The 14,255-nt window shown below is 44.9% G+C and overlaps 2 protein-coding genes across 2 annotated transcripts; one reads left to right on the top strand and one right to left on the bottom strand.

Annotated features, from left to right (window-relative positions):
• The first annotated feature begins 592 nt into the window (after positions 1–592).
• On the top strand, positions 593–6,023 carry ZDHHC4 (zinc finger DHHC-type palmitoyltransferase 4). Its single transcript, XM_015876895.2, has 6 exons — positions 593–844; positions 2,473–2,546; positions 3,648–3,826; positions 3,927–4,052; positions 4,281–4,525; positions 5,094–6,023. Exons 1-6 carry the CDS (start codon positions 686–688, stop codon positions 5,376–5,378), a joined length of 1,068 nt encoding a protein of 355 aa, XP_015732381.1. The 5' UTR covers positions 593–685; the 3' UTR covers positions 5,379–6,023.
• Positions 6,024–6,544: 521 nt separating this feature from the next.
• On the bottom strand, positions 6,545–14,228 carry E4F1 (E4F transcription factor 1). Its single transcript, XM_015876893.2, is given in 15 exon segments — positions 6,545–7,640; positions 8,285–8,347; positions 8,973–9,133; positions 9,552–9,750; positions 10,075–10,292; positions 10,405–10,510; positions 10,802–11,026; positions 11,518–11,684; positions 12,009–12,161; positions 12,445–12,565; positions 12,775–12,980; positions 13,433–13,529; positions 13,617–13,747; positions 13,869–13,909; positions 13,911–14,228. Coding segments are annotated over 15 exon segments (2,334 nt in total). The 5' UTR covers positions 14,009–14,228; the 3' UTR covers positions 6,545–7,292.
• Between the last annotated feature and the right edge of the window lie 27 nt (positions 14,229–14,255).

The raw sequence follows: 14,255 nt of genomic DNA, 5'->3' as shown, positions 1-14,255 counted from the left end.
GATGTCCAGAAATAATGGCCAAGTGCTGAGTGAGCAGCTTTATGGTTTTGGTACTATGAATTACTTATAGTTGGCATCCCACTACTGAGCATGCAATGAAGGCAGTCCATACAGAGGGTGAGTGAGGAAGACCACTGGATGAAGGAGCAGTTGTTTGGACTGTGATGATGCCAGCAGGACGCAAGGCACAAGAACAGACCACGGAGTGGAAACCTCATAAGCCACTACCTGAAACAGGTGCGTGAATGTTAATTATCTCACGTGCAATTGATGAATATGCACCATATCATGGAAGAATCGTGTCATATTTGAAGCACTTATGGTGGAAATACCCCCAGTGCCTCCTGGTGCTGCTGCAGAACACCTGATTGAACTGCAACAAAACTTTGCTGTTAAGTTCTTTCTATTCGCTGCTAAACTGCCGTGGAGCAATGGAGCTCCCATTAGATCTCCGTGCAGGGCCACAAGAGCTGCACAGCGCTCTGACACGACAGCTTTCGCTTTTATTTCTCCTGCTTTCCTTCTCTGTTAATTGCACGGACACAGGACGAGAGCACGGCAGGAGCTCAACCCTGGGACTCCCCCCACCGAAGCCGCCCCTTCCGGGTGCAGCCGGGCCGGGCCGTGCTGTTCCGTGCCGGGCCGTGCTGAGCCTCGGCCTCCATTCGTGGTTCCGGGACAGCCGATGATCTCGGTGCTGTCCCAGCCCTCGGAGCAGCGCATGGACTTTCTGCCGCTCCTGCTGCTCTACCTGTGCCTCGTGCTCGCCGTCGCCGTGCTGTACTGCAGCCACGCGGGGAGAGGGGGCGGCCGCCTGGGCCGGGCTGCCAGCACTGCCGGCCAGGTAAGGGCTGAGCACGGCAGAACACGGCAGTGGGTTCGGGGGGCTCCGAACCGGGCCGTGGGGCAGGACTGGGGGGTCAGCTTAACTCTAAGGCTGTATTGACAGGGAAGGGATAAGGAGATCGTTGAACTTGTGCTGTTTATGAGAGTCTAAACAGACTTTGTGCCCGTTTTGTTCCCAGTATCACTCATCACCGTGGAGAGAAATGCATTATTTCCCCACATTTCTTAATAGGAACTTGTATGAAACATCACAATCAGCAGCTGATGCACTGCTGTGCTGTGAGCTCCCCGTTTGGAGAAATGCAATTGACATGAAATAAGCAAAGTTAGTCCTAAATAACATCTCCAGGCACTTCATTTTAGATTAATTTCTGGCCCTAATTAATGAGGTGCGTAACTCTGGAAGCGCACTGCAATTGTTTGTTCTCTCTCCATTGAGATCCTTTACAGTGTGCTGTGTGTTAGGAAGTAACCCAGCACACACACAACACAGCACACACACAACACAGCTGTTTGCAGCATCTCCCACCCCCCATCCATTTGCTGAGCTCCACTCGTGCAGGGCAGCTTTGCTCATGTATAGCTCTCATCCTATCACACCTCCATCACCATCGTGAGAGCTTTTCGCTTTGGTGTCTGAGTTACAAGGAACTGATGCTCTGTGTGTGAGGAAATAATATGAGGTTAGGCTGTAATTAGCACACAGCTGGTTTAGTTTTGATTCTGCAGTTGTGTGATGGGTTGTGTGTGGTTCTGTCTATAGCGTGTCTCCTTTAAAAGGACTTGTTAACTGGAGCTGCTGATAAGAGGTAGAGCAGTTAAAAGGAAAATATTTAGCATCCTCTCAACTCTACATATGTTTTTTGCCTTCTGGTCTTTCACGTCCAAGATAAAAAGCTGTGACTGTGTTTTCTTTCCCTGTCTGCTAGAAATAGGTTCAGCTGCTCTATTTCTTCCACTGATAAAGCAGAGCGTTGCTATAGAGATGTCATCTTCTGAACAGCAGAGCCAAACAATTCCCCAGTCACACACAGTTGCAGAGGATCCCACCGAATGGAGACAGGCAGTTTTCTTCTTCTCCATGTCTGGCTGTATTGGAAATGGCAATTAGGCAGATGTGGAGCCTGTCAAACTGAGTTGTAGCTGTAGCTGAAGGAACTGGGGTGCGCGTTGTTGGTTTGTTGTTTTGCTTTTTGGTGTTGTGTATTTGTTTGTTGATCTTTCTGGAGGTCAGCAGGCTTGATCTCTTTGCTTATCTCCCCTTACATCTGTCAGATGTCCCAGTGAAGCATATTGTAGTTGGGAAATTGCTCAGTTCTATCCCCTGCTTAGCCAGTTACACAGTCTATAACCTGATGAAAGCTCCTTATAACTTTCACACATTAACCCAGATACGTTTGTTTGTGCCTGCTGGGCTTCCAGGAATGTGGAACCTCTCTCCCCTTTTGAAAAGCCCAGCAAATGCCAATCAGGAGCTTGTGTGCCCCCAAAATGAGCTTCCTCCCTGCTGATATGGCTCCAGTGCTCTATAACTGAAGGATTAGCAGCTTATGTTTTTGTTTGAACAGCGCACCAGGTAGAAGTGGTGTGCAATTCAGATAAACACAGTCTTTTTATTGTCCTCAGGTATTGTCATTAATAATCCCCACTTGGCTCCAGGCTGTGACACAGAAGGTGCTCCTCAGGCTCTTTCACACACGGTAATGCACATTTACTTCATGCTTTTGACATTGTTTTTTGCTAATATTTCTGATAATTACCAAATGTGGTTTACCACACCGTTGTCTTGCTGTTACTTGTGTTGAGAAGCCGATACTCTGACATGTCTGAACGTATTTGATGAATAATGTGGCTCAGTAGCTTCCACGGTAACAGATGTTGATCACGCTGGTGGGAATCCACATCCATGGGAGAATTACAGCAAACTCCCTGGCAGCTGCAGAATGAATTCAGGCAGAGCTGGTGATCCCTGCTCTCTCCCCCTCAAATCCCATTACTCTTAGTGCAGCAGCCTGGATGTGCAGGTGGCTCACAGGAAGCTGATGATGTCTATCCTGCTGGATTGAGGTGAATTTAGCAGCATCCTGTAACACCTGGCGCTTTAAGATCTGTTACAGAAAGTTCTTAAATACTCATCCTGTGGGGGCAGCAACTCGAGCATGCCAGGTACTTCAGGGGCATCATATTTACAGCTGCTGAATGCACACCTCTGTTGTTTGTTTCCTGCTGTGCAGATTTTCTGGTGTTAGTTAACACTGCCCAAGAGAGAGTGGTTTCACTGTTGAATGTGCAGTCAGCAACGAAGCAATTATCTAATGAGCTTGGTGTAGCTGTCACTGCTACGTTACAGTTTGTGCTGCAGGTATTTTGATCCTTTCAGAACAGCTACCTGTAATATATATACTTACAACATTATGGTGTTTTAAGAGTGCCTTTCACTTGGGTTTGCTTTGGTTTCATAGCACAGCAGATGTGTTTGGGCTGAATGTTTTATAGTCTATTGCTATGGCATGTTTTGGCAGCACCAGGGGACTGTGAGACTGCATTCGATTAGCTGGTGGAAACTAATCCAAAGGATGTGCTGATAATGGATGCGAGTTTAGGTGGCATATTTAAAGGAGTGTACGTGTGAAGAAGGGAAGGTGAAGCTACCAGGTGGAGAGAACACTTAATATGCAATCTGTGCTGGCTTGAAAACCTGAAAGAGGTGTCTCCTTGCATTTGCTAAGTCTCTGCTGAGCGTATGTGATCTGTTGATCAAGATGCTGAGTATTAACTAGACCATCTTCTTGCTGTTGCAGGAACTATTTGTTTGTTATCCTGCACGTAGCCTTGCAAGCAGCAGTTTATGCTGAATACACATGGGAAGTGTTTGTTTACTGCTGGGAGCTGGAGTTCCACCTGGTGCTGCTGCTGCTGCCCTACCTGCTGCTGGTTGGGAACATGGGCTGCTTCGTTCTCTGCTCGTGTGCCAATCCTGGTGAGCTCATGCTGAATGTGGGCTGTGGCTGTTGGAAAATACAACCTAAAAACGTTGCTAATGCCAATACTTTTACTTTTTTGTTTTGATTCTTTCACAGGTATAGTAACAAAATCAAATCATGCATCACTGATGAAGACTTATGCATATGATGGTGTCTTATTTCAGAAAGGCACTGTGTGTGCTACGTGCAACATGGAAAAGCCAGCCAGATCAAAGCACTGCAGTAAGAACTTCAACTTCCTTGACAAGTGAAATAATACATTCCCAAATTAGTTCTTTGTCAATAATTGCAATTCATTCTACATCTGTTTTGTCATCCAGTTCAATGTGCATCTAATTGTGACTGTAATTCTCATTTCCTTTTCTTGAATGCAGAGCTGTCCTAAACTGTCTAAAAATGGAATCGATCACTTAATATCAAATAATTGACTTGTTGCTCACTTTTGACCAGGTTTTTGTGATATCTGTGTACATCGTTTTGATCACCACTGTGTGTGGGTCAACAACTGCATTGGTGCCTTCAATGCAAAATATTTCTTCCTCTACCTCTTCACCCTGACTGTGATGGCTGCAACCATTGCAATCATCACCGCGACGTTTCTCATCCAAGTGGTGCTGCTGTCAAATGTGATGCACGGGACTTACATTGATGACCAAGGACAGGAGCACACTGTTGAGATCCTCTTTCTCATCCAGGTAAGCTTACACTAGCTGGGCTGTTAGCCTGTAAAAAGAATTATGTGTGTCTTTGCTTAGGGAGGTCTTCAAGTCCACCTGTTCTCACAGGTAGAATGTAGTCAGATGGCAGTTTTTTACTCATTTATACAGCTATTTAAGTTTAGAAAACTCACTGAAGAGTACTTTAACAATATGTGTTTTTTCTCGTTGCATTTTGCTCACATTCTCATTCATTGGATTTTTGTGTCTCAGCTGCTTTAACTCAGCAGATCTGGTACATGAAAATGACTGCATTCCAGTGACCATCTATTTTAGTATGGTTTAGGAAATGGCCATCAGTCCTTGAGATAAGAATGGTAAAGCAGGACCCTTCTACCCTGGAATTTAGACCCCTGAATATTTTCTCACACATTTAAGCTGATTTTAAGTTACAGAGTCTCTCTGGTACTTCAGTCATTTTACTTTCCATTCCCTTCATCCATTTCTGTAGTATGACAGTGAGGTGATGTATAACAAATGCTGTATTCTATTATGCCATGTGATTTAATAACCCAGCTTTGTAACCAAATCATTCTTTTCTTTGCAGCACCTCTTCTTGACTTTTCCTAGGATCGTCTTCATGCTTGGTTTTGTTATTCTTCTCACACTTATCCTGGGTGCATACAGCTCTTTCAACCTTTACTTGGCCTTAACCAACCAAACTTTCAACGAGTGGTATAAATCCAGAAGATACAGGTATTTCCATCACCTAACACTGCAGCCTTGTGACACACAAGCTGTCTACAGAAATGTTTACACTAAAGGAGTCTGGATGAATTTAAAGGAAATCTTTAAGTCTCCTGCAGTGCTGGAAAGAAAGAAGAAAAAATGAAGATAATGCTCTTCATTTGTGGGTTGTGAGTTACTTTGGTAGATCTTATGTACATCTTCCTGCAGGAGACCTTAGAGGAACATAGCGTTGCCACACATATGGAAGTGGTAAATGTCTGAATGCACTGATTTGTCTCTTACTTACACTGTGTTTGCACTGCAGAAAGATAGTGAGTTACAGCTGACAGCAATGTGCTGATTAACAGTGCCTCAGCAGAACTCTATTTAAGTTACTCAGTGAGATCCTGCTAACAAACTTGCTGGAGATGCAGGTGTGGACCAGCAGATCACAGTGAGTTTCTCTGTACAGAAACAAGGGAAGAGCTTAACAAAGAGCTGTCGTGAGCTTTGAGGAAGCTTCATCTTTTTGTGAGTATCTTTGCTTGGCCGATGTTTAAGCTGTTAACAGTGCGTAGGAGTTGCATACATTCAGCTACAAAACAGGAATACTCAGATTCAGCAGTTTGCAGAGTCAATGTTGTACAGCAGATTTTAACGAGTATGAAACGCCTGGCTTTCAGAAGGGAAACTTAGCATTACTAAAGTAGTGGACTTGTGATAAAACATCAGCATCCTGAAAAGGGTATTAAAAATTGAGCTCTGGAGATGCAGGTTCTGGCAGATTACAAGCTTAATCTGTCTGGCATTTCTCATTTTCATTCTGTTGTTTGAAATCCTGACCCTGCTGTAGGTATTTCTTTGCATTTTGCTGTAAGGGAAGTTAATGGCAACTGAAGTTGATTCTTGGGCTGCCCTCCTGTGTTCGCTGAATGGACCCTGTTAAAGGTACAGCAGTAATATGGTTTTTCTACTTCTATACTGGGATGCCTCTGATTAACTCCAAAGGGTGATTTATCAGGCTTAAAAAAAAGAAACAACCAAAAAAACACCCTCTGACTTAACCTTCAAAGAGAGATGTACATTTATGGCTATGAAAGTAACCTTCTGTAATCCCTCTGACTGGAATTTAGCTGTAGATCACTTGAAAGGTCTCCAGAAGCATAGATGAACAAATCTGAGCTTGTAGAGATTTGCTTGGGGTGAAACGTTCTTTGACTCACCAAAGGATGAGGGTTTCTTAAACACAATGTTATGTGCCCTGTTCTTTTCTCCTTCCGTAAGTGCTTCTGAATGATAATATAGCAGGAAATAACAGGAAAAGCGTAATAAGAACTTTAAATAACTTTATTATTAAAAATGTATTTACATGCCTAATCTGTACAATATGCAATTACAAATCCTTATATGGTTCTAAAAAATTAATGTACAATATGGCTTTACACACCAACAGACCAGCTCTCAGAGTAGCCTGTCTGGCTTGGCAAGGGTACAATGATGTGTTCTTTATAGACCAGTACATAAGGCTACTTGTCCAGGATATAAAATACTTTTAAAAAAAAGACAATACTGCAGTACCGTGCCTTAGGAGGAGTAAAGTAGTGAGGTTAAAGGCGTGAAAGCGTTTGACTGGTGGTAAATGCACACCAGAACTTCTTAGGTTTGGTTTTCTTGGTTTGTTTTAAATGCATATGATTAATTTTAGTCATCTCTTCTGAGTCCCTAACGTACTTGCTTCACTTTATGAACCCTTTTAAACACCAAGATGCTGCTGTCCTATGGTCAGAGGTAAATGCTTTGCAAAGGAATTTCCTTTATTTGAAGGAGCAGCACAAAAAAACTCTCAAATATGACATAGTGGTCACTTTCACAGTAAGCCCATGCAGAGGGCTTTAAATACTGTCATTCCCATTTTAAACAGAAAACAGCTCAGGGCTGTACGATCCTGTTAAGCCATTTACCTATAGAAACATTCTCTCTCCTGCTCTCTGAACAACTGTAACGGCAAACCTAGGACTGATCAAATTCCCCAACCTGGAGACAAACAGTAACTTTAACATCTGTAATGTGCTGCTCATTACACAATCACAGTCTGGACTTCCACCTCCCCTTCCTGGGAGGCAATAACAAACTCTCCTGTATGTTGCATTATTTCAATGTCCTCTGATGCCACCATTGTCACTGTTGCTTCTTCTGTCTCAATGCTACCTTCTGTTGTCAGCACTGCTCCTTCTCCAATGGCAGAAGCCAGTGTCATAGCGACTTGCTCTGTGAGGCTTTCAGGAGTTGCAATGGTGATGGTGTCTGCAGCATCTGTGGTTACTTCGGAGTTTTCTGCCACGGTGACGTTCTGTACGATGATCTGATGACCAGAGTTTGCTTGATTTACTATTTGTTGTACAACCTTCATAATGTGACTGTCAACCTACATTATGAGAAAAGAGGCCAAGTTATTTCTTGACGTGTTGCATTGTTATAAGTACAGTCATCACCACAGCTGAAAACCATGCTTGATAATCAGCAGTGCAGTACAGCAAGTGGTATTTAGTTCCTGTTTCCTCCAGCTGTTCTCTGAAGCGCTCATAAACCCATGAAAAGCAGAGTCTTAGAACATGCACCTTGTGTTACTGAAGATGTTTTTTCCAGCAGGGTACCTCCTGGACTTAAGTCAAAGTACTGTTTGTGGCAAAATCTTAACAATGCGTACTCAGTTGTTCAAGACAGGCTGGCTACAACTGAAGAGCCTCTGATTTACAACAACCACTATTTCTAGCCTTCAGGAGTTCATTAAGAGGATAATTTCTCAAAGGCTGAAGTGGCATCGTACAATTCTACTTAGCCAGCAGCTACTGTCCCATGTACTAAGAACTAAAGGTTATTAGCCTCCATCACTGACAGAGTATAGGGTTAGAATGAGCTTTGTTCAAACTCTGTATGGTCACTGTTACTATTTAATACAGACAAGTCTGCAGAACTACTTCTTTAGCATGACTTCCAGATACTAAAAGTAGTTCCTTACACCTACAGGGGAGTCACAGGAAGAACAGTGTAAGTAAATGGCTGATTTACCTCATGTCTTGTTCCCTCCATTATTTCAGTAGCTTCACTGGTCTCCATATCTTCAGTCGCAGTCTTGAAAGACAAAACAGGGTCATTCCTTTTTTAGATTATTAGTTTTTTTTAAAAGTTCTATTTCCAAGATAAAAGGTATCACAATCTTTTATAAAATCATCCAATTTCCCCCCACAACGCATTAAGTGCTCTAAAGAAAACTGCTTCAATTTTTCTCCAAATCCCATTATAAATGGCTACTTCACAGCAACGCAGAGTGCTCAGAAATCTCTGTAAGAGGACGTCCTTTCTCAGCAGGATTCTGCCAACTGGCAGATTTTTCTCCTGTTAGTCGCAGCCCCAATGTTTACTATGGCAGCACTAAACGGACTCAATGAATGGGCTGTTATTCTGCACTGATGAGAGCTGGCTCCTTGTCACAAAGGAGGAGAAAGTGAATTGCATCAGTTGTTGCTTTTTGATAGCCACGGAGTTTAAAAACTGTTTCAGACAAAATAAGCTAACGAGAAATGGGAGAGGAATAAACTGAAGCTGAAGGAAAGATGGAGTGTGAGAAGTCAGAAAATCTTGAACAGTTAGAAGTTCTTAGTCCTGGCCTTCTGATTAACTACTGCCAGCCTTCCCCACGTCCTCAGTTTCCTGCCTGTTACGTGGAGGAAAACAAAGCTGCTTGCTCACTTCTTACCTCAATGATGTATTCCTGAGTGTCTGCCACCACTGAAGAAAACTCTACCAAAACAGTATGAGGATCCTCAGAGATGACTGTTGCAGCTAAATTGTCAGCTGACTGGCTTTCCTCAGACACTATCACTTCTTCCACCTCTTTCAAAGCCAGAAGGCAGCCACCTGAATGGAATTCCAGAAATGCCATAAAAAAGCAATTTACATAACCCACAGAAATATGGGAATACCTGGCAAATGCCATGCAAAGCTAATGAGACCCCTTTAGCAAGATACCACTGACAAAGTGCCAGCAATCAGCAGGCTTCAATCCTACCGAGCTGACTAATGATCTAGAAGAGGTCCACGCAATATTACTGACTGGGGTAGACTGGAGAAAAAAACAAGAAGTCTGTGTCTCTGTATCTGCAACAGAGATGCAGATAAACAAATGGCCTTCGATGGAGATCATTAGAACCACTCTAAATATTTCACACCCTGAAAAATCACCATCTTTCTGCCAAAAAGCAACTTGTCCAAACCTGATCCTGGAAGAAAGCAGCATCTGCCCTTACTACAATGGAGACAAACTCAGCCATCTCACCTTTGGTCTTTAAGTGCCTGTTGAGAGTGCCGTGCTCTGCGAAACCTCTCCCACACTTGTAACACTTGAAAGGCTTTTCCCCTGTGTGGTGGCGGATGTGGCGGACCAGAGAGCCCTTCTCCCTAAAGCCCCGGCTGCAATACTGACACACATAAGGTTTGTCCTCCAGATGTGTACGGAAATGAACCTGCTGGGCATTCTGTAGAGAGAGAAGTACCAAGAGCAGCTAAAGGGAATGACTAAATCAAGCAGGCAATATTTAGCTTCCAATGTAAAAGTCACATGTTTGAGGACTTCTCACCTAAGACATGATAAAGAAGGCTGTGTTACTAGTTTTTGTACGTGAAGGAACAGTTTCCTCAGAGCTATGAATTAAGTCTGCCCCTCTTGTCCCTACTGATTCAGAAGTGTCTTCTGCTCTTGTAAGAGGAAGGGAGCTGACGTTTCTTCAGTAGTGAAGCCTCCCAGCTTATCCCAAACCCAAGGAAACTCTCAGGGCAAACCTGACACAAGGCAGACACACCTTGGTTTTGTACCGCTTGCCACACTTTGGACAGGAATACGGTCGCTCATCAGAATGCACCCTTCGATGGCCCTTCACGTGTGCAATAGTCTTGTAGAGCTTGCCACACTCTCCACAGCGGAAACGCCGTTCATTGACGTGCACCTCCTGATGCTTTTTTAACAGGTAACCCTTCGTGAACTCTTTGCCACATTCCTCGCACTTAAAAGGCTTGTAATCTGGAGAGAGAGAAATGGCAGATGTGCTTTAAATTGGCCCCTTCATAAAACTCTGCTTCTGCAGATGCCAAGCAAGTCCATTTTAGACAACAGCTATGCACTACAGTCTTACCTAAATGTCCTTTGATGTGCATTTCAAGGGAAGCAGCTTCACTAAAAGCTTCGTTACAGTGAGGGCAAACGTAACTTTTGTACCCATTTGTTCTTTCTGCATCTGTCTATTGGAAAGAAAATGGTACAGTATATATGTATTTTTACTGCTCTGTACAGTAAATTTTAGTAACTAAATTCCCAATTCCCAGCTTTCACACCTCACCCCCTAAAAAAAGACTGATGTTGTTGACAGGAATGTGCAGTAAAATGCATGAAAAACAAGCAATAAAAACTGGCACAAAGACAAAGGGACAAGGAGAGGTGCATGCAAGATAAGGTGCAGGGTGGTTAGGACTGCACTACTGTTCACAACCAAGTGCAGGAACAAGAAATTAATCTACAAAGTGCAAACATACAGGCTCTGATTGTTCTACTTCAGCGTGTTGTTCCCCACGTGGCTCCTCTTCTGCTTCCAGCACTTCATTTTTTACTTCTGTCGCAGCTACAGCAGGTTCATCTGCCTTCTGCATTTCTTCCACAGCAACTCTCTCTATCACGATGCCGGAATTCCTCATGGCCTGCCTCAGCAGATTCTCACTGTTTGTTTCCCCATCACATGACAGCTCCTTAGGATGTGACTGCTAGAGGAATAAAATAGTCCAAAACTTGGTATTACAAATACATGGGCTTTTTATTGTTGTTTTGAACAGCATTATTATTAAGACTATAACCAAGGTTGACCGATGCTGTGGAATTTGGTTGAAGAATTAATAAGGGAGTGATCTTGGACTGGGAAGATGAGACCAGTCTGTACTCTGACAACACTCAGTTCAAGGAATAAGTTTTTGCTCCTATCAGAGTCTTGAAGCAGTGCATGTTCAATGTAAACAGCTGCTCACATTTTCCATCGTTCATTAATGGACCCTGTGCATCTCAATGTATGCTTCACACTCAATCAAGGCCAAAGCAGAGTTTGCCTTCTTTGCTATCAGATGAGAGAGGAGCTAATTATCTATTTATTTTTCACTGCACAGATTTATACTTAGCATTTAAGAAAATGGCACGAGGTAAAACCCTTCAAGCCCTTCTTGCATAAAATACATGACAGGTATTCAAGAGAAATGACACTCACGTCTTCATCCAGAGATTTCGCATCTACAACAGGCAGCTCCTGCATTTGGACATGGACTTCATGAAGAACGTTGCCTTTTGCATCTGTCACAAGGTGAATCACAGGTGAGGTCTCGATGGATTCACTCGCTATTGATGGAACAGTTTCTGAGCTTGAACTACAGGACCCTGCAAGAAAATGAGCAGAATGGATCACCTGATGCACTGCCCATCCCCCGTCGATTTACTGTGCAATAAATGTGTCTTAGAATATAAAGTGCCTGTTAAAACCATCCTTGTAACAGGTGCTCAAATTTTCTTTATAGTAAATGCCAGGCTATTTGCAGTTAGTTAATAGTTTTGATCTATATAAAAAAGGACTGTTTTTAGGGTAAGAGAGAAACTTAATATCAATCCAAAATGCTTCTTAAATGTAAAAGAATATATAGTTCAAGTGCCAGGATCGTGCTTAGTTTTATCAGACACAGGACAGTTATTCACAGCATCACTGACCTGTGGGCAAATCATCTTTATTGACGACTATTTCCTTGTTCATGTTGAAGCGAATTTTTTCAGTGCAAGGTGTCAGAGATTTCAGATGCCGAGTCAACGCTCCTGATTCCCGGAAGCTTTTCCCACATTTCTTACATTTGTAAGGTCTTTCATCTGAGAATGACAAGAAGCAAAATAAGAGTATTAAACCCACAGCTGTCAGTTTAAGTTCTGTATGACAGACTTAAAGAAGAGTGATTTCAACCACTTCCAGCAAGAAGATTATGCTTATCTCACAACCCTGCGCTGCCTCCCAGCACCCCAGACATGAGGGAACTCAACAGTCTCAACTCAGCTTAGTGGAAGATGAAAGCAGCAGTAAACTGCACTCTGAAGTATGCTGGATAACAACACACAGCGCACCCCAGCAACAAGGAGCAATTTGGAGCTCTCTTACCAGTATGACGCCGATGGTGTCGAATCAGAGACCCCTTTGTCCTGAAGGAAGTTCCACAGAGTTTACATTCATAGTCCTTCCTGCTGCTGTGAGTGATCATGTGAGCTTTGAGGATGCTTGCCTGGGGTAGGAATCGCATTATGAAAGAAGTTTCAAACAAGTTAAATATTTTACATTTCAATGCTAAAGAGCAAAAATGTTTGTTTTCAAAGGTGAAGTTCTAATTTCAAAGTATATCACGCTGTAGGAAAGCAAACTGTTATCAAGTCTTGTCTTAGTCTAATAGCCTCAATATAGTGCAAACCCAAACAGCATGGAAGTTATACTTACTGTTTTAAATGTCTTCTGGCACAACTCACACACATACCGCCCTTCTTTGTTGACCAGCAGCTTAACCTTTATCAGCTCTGTGGCAATATCCTGCTCCTGCTCATCGGGGTTGCCTTGCTCTTCAGTGACATCGCCATCAATGTGACCATTTGGGTTTTCAAACACGTGGTCTCCTGCCACAATGACTTCTTTTATGTGCCCGCTACCTGGGAAAAGGACACAGCCAGTTACGTTCTGTACTGAAGACAGGTTTATGTCCTTAGAGGTGTTCAAGACCAGCTTGGACAGGGCTCTGGGCAACCTGATCTAGTAAAGGTGTATGTTTGGTGGCCCTGCTAGGCAGGGGCGTTGGAACTACATGATCCTTGAGGTCCCTTCCAACCCGGGTCATTCTGTGATTCTGTGAACGTATTGCTCCAGCATTTCAAGTGGTAGGAAGGAAAAGACAGATGCTTTAAGGCTGGAATGCTCGTCTTTGTAAAGTTTTTGTTATTGATGTTAGGATGGATGTTTTGGAATGAAAGCTTTTGCATCCTGAGGACAATGTTCAGCCCTGGGAACATAACACAGAAATGTCATTTCTTGGCCCCAGGGCAGGATGCTGGACAGGCGAACCAACCCCTGTCACAGAGGGATCTAAAGGCAGCACCGCGCTCACCTACGATCGCTGACGCGTTGCTGATCTCCTCCGCTATCGAGGATGCTTCAACAACGATATGAGCAACAGTTATGGACTCCTCAACAGCGGGAACGACCTGTGGGGGCACAGACGGTGTCAGCGGGAAGGGCCGAGTCACGGCGCTGCCCTCAGCCCTTAAACGGGCACCGGGACCCGCTGTCACCTTCGGTTCCTCGGTGCCGAGGGGCGGCTCCGGGCCGCGCTGGCATCGCTTCTGGATCTTGTGCTGCACAAACTCCTCCAGGGACGTGAACTCCGCCTGGCAGCGCCCGCACTTGTGCACGTCATCCTCGTCTGCAACGGAAATTCGGTCGACGGGTTCGGAAACTGCCGGCTGAGGCCGCTCCTAACGAGCCCCGTCTCGGCCGGGCACCCGCCGCCCCCCGGCCCCGCTCCGCCCGGGCCCCGCCGGTACCTTCCTCGCTGAACGGCGCCTGGAGGCTGAGGAAGGAGCCGGGCCGCGGATACCGCGGCGGCCGCCGCCCCCTCCGCTCCTTGGCGCGGTGCTGCCGTAAGCGCCGCCGGCCCCGCGCTCGTTGCCACCGCGGCCTCCATGTCGCAACGCGCCGCACCGCCAAGATGGCGGCTTTACGGCCGTGTCGTCATAACAACGGGCCGCGTGCCGCGGGCCGCGCCAAAAAGGGGCTCGGCGGGAAACGCGGCCCCGAACGGAGGGTTCCGGGAGCGCCCTCAGCCCGGCGACATCCGGGAATCTAACGAGTTACGGAGCGAGCCGGCGGGGCCGCCCAACCGGCTCGGACCACCAGCGGACGTCAGCCAATAGCGGTGCGCGGGGGGCGGG

The sequence above is a fragment of the Coturnix japonica genome, chromosome 14 (genome assembly GCF_001577835.2).
Source record: "Coturnix japonica isolate 7356 chromosome 14, Coturnix japonica 2.1, whole genome shotgun sequence".
Taxonomy (NCBI): Eukaryota; Metazoa; Chordata; class Aves; order Galliformes; family Phasianidae; genus Coturnix; species Coturnix japonica.
The sequence above is the reverse complement of the archived record's forward strand: the minus strand, read 5'-3'. Positions and strand labels throughout refer to the sequence as shown.

Excerpts from the sequence above, each read along its gene's own strand:
- ZDHHC4 (XM_015876895.2), top strand. The coding sequence starts at position 686 with ATGATCTCGGTGCTGTCCCAGCCCTCGGAGCAGCGCATGGACTTTCTG. Across the intron at positions 4,053-4,280 it reads AGCCAGATCAAAGCACTGCA|GTTTTTGTGATATCTGTGTA; the intron begins GTAAGAACTTCA and ends ACTTTTGACCAG. Across the intron at positions 4,526-5,093 it reads AGATCCTCTTTCTCATCCAG|CACCTCTTCTTGACTTTTCC; the intron begins GTAAGCTTACAC and ends TTTTCTTTGCAG.